Source organism: Cynara cardunculus (assembly GCF_001531365.2).
Source record: "Cynara cardunculus var. scolymus isolate 2C chromosome LG 1, CcrdV1, whole genome shotgun sequence".
Classification (NCBI taxonomy): Eukaryota; Viridiplantae; Streptophyta; class Magnoliopsida; order Asterales; family Asteraceae; genus Cynara; species Cynara cardunculus.
In genome coordinates this window covers 44,739,262-44,747,965 of record NC_037528.1, presented here as the reverse complement: position 1 = coordinate 44,747,965, position 8,704 = coordinate 44,739,262, and the positions used below count along the sequence as shown (strand labels likewise).

The 8,704-nt window shown below is 36.9% G+C and overlaps 1 protein-coding gene across 4 annotated transcripts in view; it reads right to left on the bottom strand.

Annotated features, from left to right (window-relative positions):
* Nucleotides 1–3,376: 3,376 nt before the first annotated feature.
* Nucleotides 3,377–8,704, bottom strand: part of LOC112522882 (interactor of constitutive active ROPs 3-like) — an 11,138-nt gene continuing 5,810 nt past the window's right edge. Inside the window, exons 2-5 of one of the 4 annotated variants that reach the window (XM_025132209.1) lie at nt 7,230–7,356; nt 5,919–6,132; nt 5,451–5,672; nt 3,377–4,814 (exon numbers count right to left, since the gene is read on the bottom strand). In XM_025132209.1, the coding sequence (XP_024987977.1) occupies nt 3,531–4,814; nt 5,451–5,672; nt 5,919–6,132; nt 7,230–7,255 (1,746 nt within the window). In that variant the 5' untranslated portion in view covers nt 7,256–7,356 and the 3' untranslated portion in view covers nt 3,377–3,530. The remainder of the gene's footprint in view (nt 4,815–5,450; nt 5,673–5,918; nt 6,133–7,229; nt 7,357–8,704) is intronic. The other 3 variants (XM_025132217.1, XM_025132225.1, XM_025132233.1) reach the window with 3 other exon arrangements.

Genomic DNA, 8,704 nt, shown 5'->3' with positions numbered 1-8,704 from the left:
TTATTTACTTTCCTTGTCAATTACTTTCCGTAAGAGTAGCTAATTCCATTAGCTTGGGTGTGAGACTAAAGGTGAGATTTTAAACCAAAGGAAAGTGGACGTTGTTTTGGAATAACATCGTTCCAATATTTTATTCAAGTTTTATAAAATCAATGACACTTTTTGACAGTTTGATCACTTTGAGAGTGTTAAAGTGTCATGGTCTTAGAGATAAGCCATTGAATACACTTCAATTTAAATGATATGAAAAGTAGACTTTAGAGAGTTGCTGACAAAGAGATTTGTCGTTTATATTTTCAGACTAATTAATTCTCGACGGGTTGATCACTTGTTAAAGTGTTAAAGTGCAGTAGATTCAAAGATGAACTACTTACAACACACACCAATTTGAATGATATGGAAATCAACTCGAGAGAATGATTTTTAACAAAGAGATTTGTTCATCCATATATTTTGAGAACACCATTCGTCACTATCCCTGATTCTGATACCACATAGAGATATGAGTTAAAAGCTATAATATAGTGCAATGGAAGTCCAAAAAGAATACCTCAAAATAGATGGTGGAACTAGTTATGGTCGACTGCTTGATGTAGCATCCCTACAGCATTGTCCGCTGGAATTTGTGTTTATGTCTCACCACAAGTCTTACACCTATGCTACCTTTATATATTCTGTTTTTTTAAGCTAGTAAATCAAACCAATAAAGTCTTCAAATTCATCATCTAAAATCATTTCTTTCATTCTACTTTTATTAAATGTTTACTACGATCCTTGTAGAAGATATTGGGTATTCTATACCACTTTTTAACTGGAAAGACAATATTGAAACTAATTGTATACTTGCTTTTGATCCTGATTACTAAGTTTGTGGGTGTGTAAAAGCTTCTATCAATAGCCATAGGAGTCTGTCTTATTGTTAAATGTGGAGTTTTGATGTCCAAACTTAACTATAGTGAGTAGTCCTCAATTCATGGTTTGAGAGCTTGTGGTGATACCCTATTGGGTTGCATGAGAAGGTAATAGCTTGTGGTACTACTATATTGAGTCATATATGAAGCTATGTCTTGTAGTGGTGCTCGTTGGAGCCGTATATGAAGATTGGCGACTTTTATGGTGAAACTCATTTAGAGGTTGAGTAGACAGTAGGGCCATTGTGGGTATCTTCCGGTGGTACTCAATGGAGTCGCATATTGGAATCCATGGCTTGGGTTGAAACTCAATAACGTTGATAAGTGATCTACTTTTGTGTTCCCACGACATTCAATGGGAACAGGTCTCCCCCATAGCCGAAAGGTATTATTTGAGGTACTTTTCCACCTATGTGTTCAATGTTTTGGATATTGAGCCTTATACGTGCATGTGATATTTTGAAGTGTGATTTTTATTCACTTTTACGTGAGTTTGGATTTTGTTATTATTCTAAACGAGTAATTGATTTGGAACTAGCGAGCTTTAGAAAGATGTTTCTTTTATGAAATTTCATCAAAATAAAGGAGTCGTTATTTAAAGAAAATTGTCTGATTTCACCATTTTATGTTTATATAGCAAAACTGTTTTAATTCACTTGGCGCTAATAGTAGAAACCATTTTATACGTATTTATATATATATATATACATCAATTAACCTTCAACTTATGTTATTATAATGACTAATTACTCCTTTTTACTTAGTGGTTGTTTATTATATATAGAGAGAGGGGGGAGGAGGGGGAGAGAGAGACTTGGGGTCACATAAGACTAATCTGTTTGCATGAGAACCGCGAGATCACTTTCTTACACTTCAAATTTCACAGCAAAACACTATTAGATATGATGCTTAGGTCAATAGCAGTATCCCAAAAGAAAAGAAAAATGAGACATAAAAAGAAGAAGAAAGTCCAATTCAGTAGCAAATGCATCTAAGTCCAAGTTCAACTCCAGCACCTCAATTGATTTCTCGTCGGGAAACTTCTTCGGCGGCAAAAGCTGCCCTAAATCTCGCCTTAGATGATGTGTTTGGGACCAAATTCTTCTGTGCGAGTTTTCCTATGAGTATAGCCGCTCCCCAACCCGCCTTAGGCACTGTCTCGATATGTTTTTCCCCAGTTCGGGCGACTCTTGGTGTGGGTTGGACGCATTCCAAGTCGCTTGCATCAAAATCTAACGGGCCACGTTATTAAGCGGTTTATTTCGATTGAAGTATAATAGTCTCTTTTAACTGTCAATTAGGGGTGGGGGTCGATTGGAAATAAAGGGAGGGTTTAATGTTTATCGTTTTGAGTTGGATATTTTGAGTAGGACCCCTTGATATGTCTGATTTATATTTCGAGTTGCTAGAATAAACATTTAAATCCATAATTGCTTTTTAGTTTATCTAAGTAGCACATAACACATAATTGACATTTATATTAAGTGTTGATGTTGTGAGATCGTATAATCTAACTTAAATAATCAGCAATCGATTATTGATTAGTCTTGGTGTTTGTTTGATGTTAATGCGATTGGCAATTAAATTTTAAGTCCATGACTAGGTATGGTTAGCTAATTAGAGATTGTTAGTAAAGTGGTCAACGCTAGTCATGCTTTTCTAACCAACAGAGCATCGATGCGTGTGGATGTTCTAGCCAAGTTGGCTTCTCTTGAGAAAATGGTTTGAATAAGTCAATGATATATAATCCAAAGGATTAGCCGATTGATACTCATTGCTAGTCTCTTTCATTTTATTATTTATACTTCTTAACTTGTTTAGCTTATTTGGACTATTTATCAATCATCAAACCTCTCCCTTATGTTTTCGACAAAATTGCACGTGATTACGCCTCGGACTCATGGTTGACACCGAGTCTATGAGGAGACGACCCTACTTATCGCTATCACAATTTGTTGTGTTTTAGAGGTAACAGGTTAAATATTATTCGCTCATTATTTGTTGGACTCAACACCTGTCAGTTAAGCCTTGCACTTTTTCTTATAGAGAAAATTGGGAGAACTCTTATATTTCTATTACTTTAACTTCTCGTTCCGTGGTTTACAGATGAAATTCTACCTCCTATTTATGGGTATCTAAGGGGCCGTTTACCAAACTCTTACCGCGTAAGCACTTACCTTATGTGGTAATATTATTAACCATCAAAATCAAAATGGATTGTTGGTAAGCATCATTTACCTAATAATTGTTTACAGAGTAAGAGGCTTCTCCTTTACTTACCGGATAACATTCTCGGTTTTTACTATGCTTCTTATTGGATAAAATTTTTGGTCATTTCCATACACATCGGTAAATGTTTATCTATTAAGCTTTTGGTAAACGACTCCTAAATATGAATTTAGGGAATTTTACTCTGATATTTATTAGTTTTAGAGTAAAATAAATTGCGATTTGTTGCAATATGTAACGTTAAATTACAACACAAAAACAAGTACATGACCCTAGCTACAGTAACAAGTAATAAGCCTTAATTATAAGTTGTTTTGTCTACATAAAGCATTAATATATGCAATGCCAAACAACATAAAACCAACACATCGTAAATGACCAAAATACCCCTCATGTTCGTTTATGCTGTGGCTTCTTCCACAACACCCCGATCCTCTTAAGCACATTACCATTTTTCTTCTTCAAGAACTCATCATCATCACCATCAATCTCTTCACCATAAGGAGAACCAATGTTTCTTTCAGCCTCCATTGATCCTGTTCTCATCACCATCTTCTGGTTCGTCTGATTCGCACTCGAAAGCATGGCGGCAGCCGCCTCTGCCGCCTTCCGCCACTGATCCGACTGCACCTTCAGCCTCCTCAACTCCGCCTCAGTTTTGCAATTAGCTGCCTGTGCTGCCTCTAATTCAGCTACCACTCTTGCAACCTTTTTGTTGCTTTTTTCTATCTCCTCCACGAGATGATCAACCTTGATGATCGATTCGTTTTCAGAAGCCAACAATTCTTTACAATCCGTTTTCATGATTTCCAGTTTCAGCTTCTCGTTTTCGTCTGATTTTTTATGCAATTCGGTCTCAGTAACCATCAGTTTCGACTCCAAAGAGTTGAAATCTTCTTTCAAACTCTTGATCTCGTTTTCCAGTTCGTTCTCTCTCCTGCCCGAAAAGGAATTCTTCAGCTTTGAGTTTAGATCATCATTTTCCTCACAAATTCCCTGCAATTCAGTTTCTTTATCCATTAGATTTGCTTTTAATTCCTCAATAACTGCTTTTGATTTCTTAAGTTCACCCTCCAATTCGGACTCTTTTACCCTCGAGTTAAACTTGATCTCCTCCACCAACTCATAAGCACTCGTGATCTCCATTTTCCTTCGCGATTGTTCTTCGTTGAATCTTGTCTCAGCCGTTTCAACATCAGATTTCAGCTTTCCCACTTCAGATTTCAAAGCATAAATCTCTTCATCTCGGTTTTCAGATTCTGATTCCAAACCAATGGCATCATTGTCCTTTCCCACTAACTTGAGGGACTCGATAATCTTTTTAGCTGTTTCTAGTTCTAGTGAAGTCTCTCTAGCTAAGGCCTGCGCTTGAGACTCTGAACTTCTGCAATCTTGAAGCTGGTTCTTCATGGTCTCCACAAGGGAAAGAGTTTTAGCCACGGTTTCTTTCAAGTTATGTACTTCTGCATATGCTGATTCTGCTTGATTGGTTTGTGCAGCTTCAGATTCGGCTTTTCCGGCAAGTTGGACTTGTAGTTGACCAATCTCGTTCATGGCAGCAGCTAGTGCATCTAAATCAGCTGCGTGCAGTTTCTTGGCTGCCTCAAGTTTGGTTTTCCATTCTTCATCACCAGCCTCACATAGATCTTGGATCTCTTCTAGTTCATTGATCTGCTGTTGCACAAAATCTTCATTATCTAGTAAAACCAAAACCACATGAACCCAATACAATCTACATGTAAGCAGGGTCTGGGGCGGAATGTATTCAGACATATCCTGTACCCCAAAGGATAAAGCAGTTGTTTTATGAAGACCCCCGGCTTGGGCAAAAGCATGACCAAAAAGGAAAGAAGAGCCGAGGCTAGTATAGTAAGTATATGGTAATCAATAGCGATCACCAAACTGATGATTCTTTTTCCTTTTCTAGAGGGAGCATCATTGATCAATACGCATGTTCTACAAAAAAGCAACAGTGATCTGGTGAGTTTGATGGTAACTTTTGACGGTTTCGAAAATTTACCCGCATGATAAAACGATAGTGAAATGCTTCGAGATAAGGTATACAAGCAATTTCCCCATAACACATACAAAGTAAGAAAGTGTTCATCTTGAAAGGCCAACTAAAATAACCTCGAGAGTCAGCTCAATTGGCAAATTAAGGCCGGGCCTTGGGACTCCTCCCTATAGGTCGAGTCTCCTAACTGTTATATTCAAATATCCATGAAATTAATTGAACTTTAATATGAAGCATTCCAAAATGGGAACAGTTTGCAATCACTTTACAATAGAAACTGTAAGGAAAATGCTTACATGTGGTTTATCAGAAGAAGAAATTGTCAAGAGCTTTTGAGACTCTTCCAGCTTTGAAGACACAGCTAAAAGCTGCTTTCTTGATTCTTCGGCATCTTGTTGAGCTTGATCTTTCCATGATTCCGATGAAACTAGTTGATTCTTGACCGTTATCAAAGCATCTTGAAGTTGAGAAATTTGAGTTTCAAGTTCTGCAACTCTGCCTGGCCGTTTCTGCTGCAGCTTGAAAGAAGAAATATGAGAGTTAGCAGCTTAAGGTAAACACAAACCGAACCAACCCAGTATATTCCACCTGGAGGTGGGGTCTGGTGTGGGCAAGATGTACACACTACACAGACTTGACGTCTACCATAAATAGTAGGCAGCTGTTTCCGTGAAGACACCCAGCTTAAGGTAAAATCATGCAATGAATTTGTCAAGTTCCAAATACATGACTGCAATTTTACAGGGATTTGTAGTTCAATTTACCTCAGAAATGGGGCTTTTTGGCGATCTGCGAGCACTGATTATAGGACTTGTAGTCTTTGGTGTTCTAATGCTTGTTTTGTTCGGAGAAGAAGAGTTGGGTTCTAGTCCAGTTGTCTTGAGTTGGCGTGCGGTTCGACCTGAGCCCCTTTGGGTTGCGTCCGAAGAAGCAGATCGTGGAGAGATCTTCAAAGGACCTTCAGAGGAGCTCTTTGTGCTGCGTGTGTCAGCCAAAAGAAGAGTCAGGATATTATTAGGATTCAGGCAGAAATCAAACATCAAGAGAGAACTCTTAAAATTAAAGAGAAGCAAACAAAAGAGACTCCTGAAATTATGATGAAACAAGCTTCAAGAAATCTGCAAAATTGGTCAATAATGGACACAAATTTTAGTGATTACTTGAGTCATGAAGAAAACAACAATCATATAAAAGAAATAGTCCACTTGCAGAAAGACCATCTTTTGGACAATTCTAACATTCACCAAAATGTATGAACAAATTAACTTCTTATCTGATCATCACTAACAGGGGTAAGTTTAGGAACATCAAATTCTTCTAATGTTAGATTTGAAATTTGATTCTTTCATGACCAAAGAGATGGTGAAGTTTGACTTTTATTTCTGGGACTAGGGGGTAGTAATCATAAAGGCCAGCTAATGTAGTGTGTGAATGTGTGTATCCAGTAAAATTCTAGAGTTCAAATTCTATCCGGTACTCAAAAATCTTGAAAGAATGTTTCTTGCCCATGCCAAGAAAGCTCAAGATATAACCAGAGAACCATCATAGTTATATTTCTTTGTTGTTCCCTTAAATAACTTCATTTTGAGAGTCATGATTTCTATACTATCATTAGAATTTGAAGTCAATATGAACTCTACTACAATTTTTAACAAAATTAAACAGCCAAAGATTGAGGTAGTTGAGCACATACGACCAGAATCACAGTTTTTCCCACTGAATCAAGTTGAAAAATCATTGTTCCATGTCAAGATTATTTCATTTGCAGAAAACTATCGCAATGCCTACAACCTGATACCAAATAAAAACAAGAAATCTTGAACCAAATGGTAACATAAACACGTCTCATAGCAGTTTTTGTTTAACATTAAACAATGCATAATCTTTCATCAGTGGAAAAACTATAATGGTATCATAATATAAAAGTTAACTGAAGGTTACCTTGAAGAACAAAAAAGGGTACCAGATAATAGACCATTACAAGTTGTACCAAACACTTAAATTGTGAAACAGTCGTAATAAGTAAGAAATAAGAGATGAGAAAGACTCCATAAACGCCATTAATGGAGGGTTACCTTGTTTTGGGAGTCTGCATCTGCATATCTTAACTATCTACCACTTCCCCTTTCTATGGATGAGTTAGAAAACTGGGATTTTATGCCCAAGTTTTGGCCAATTTAAATGCTCTCTGACCCACAAAGCCTGCAAAATTCTGAGAAGTCACAAGTACTGAGAGAGAGAGAGAGAATCCAATGGTGAAGATGTAAATGGCTGACATGGGGGAGGGATTATAGTATTACTCTGCAACAGGCAAGAGGGTATACTATGATTATAAATGATAATAAAGAGCAAATAAATCAATAAATAAAAGGTACCTTTGTACAAACAAACAAAGAATACATGTTTCGCAAACTAACTCTGATAGTTGATAAAAAAAATAATTTACACATTGGATGACAAAATAAAATGAACACCTTTGAAAATCATTCAATTCTAGCATACGAATGGCATAATTGAAAGAAAAAAACCCCTAAAGCTTTACTGTAAAGTTCTATGAATAAGCATTTTTTTAAAAACTAGGCTTGACAAACGAAGTTCTCTCAAATTTATGGTGGTCAAACATGATATATACCATCGATGTTTATGCAACGATGTCAAAATATGCGTAAACAATAAAACAAGAAACATGGTAGTCAACATACATGTAGTTCAAAAAATTCGTAAAGAAGAAACAAGCAATTTTTGTTGATAATATTGAAAAAGAACTTGTTATGGTTTCTATTCAACAAAGTTGATACGATTTAGGTATTATTAGTAGTCCTCCACTGACTTCACCGAACACTTGCAAACATGAACAATCTAAGCAGAAATCAATGGTGACCTTTTCTTTATAATAATAATAAATAATGGAGTATATGTGTAGCAGTTGAATCATGTCTGGGTACCCCCCCCCCCCACCATCTACTTTCACGAGGGTAAGGTCCAGAGGAGAGCACATTACCCGTACCAACCCTTCTCCCTAACCCCATCTGCCCACCACACAATTTTGGTAAAATGCTTTTGTCTCCCTAGGGTATTTTAGTCATTTGACATCGTCCACCATTTTTGTTGTCCGTGATTGAAGGAAGCAGAGATGTAGACTTCTGCGGGTTTGACACCGTGAACAATAACAAATTGAACAAAGAAAATGGAACGGCTTATCTATACTATCTTATAATGCATTTGACTAAAACTCTTAAACTCTTAATCTCTTAAACTCTTAAAAACAACCTCTATTACTAATAGTACAACTTATTAAAGCAATCCCTAAACCCGTTCAAATAAAAAACCCTATCCTATTTCATGGCCAAACKATCTCATCTCCAACAGAAACCCAATTCCCTCCCTAAATTCCCGAAATCGGATTTCATCGCCAACAGGAACGATTTCATCGCCCTAACCCAATTCAATTTCATAAACCCTAAAYGATTTCAGGCAAAATCGCTCCCCACCGCTTTCGCTCTCACCCTTCAATCCATCGCTCCATCGTCATCTTCTTCAACCTTCAATC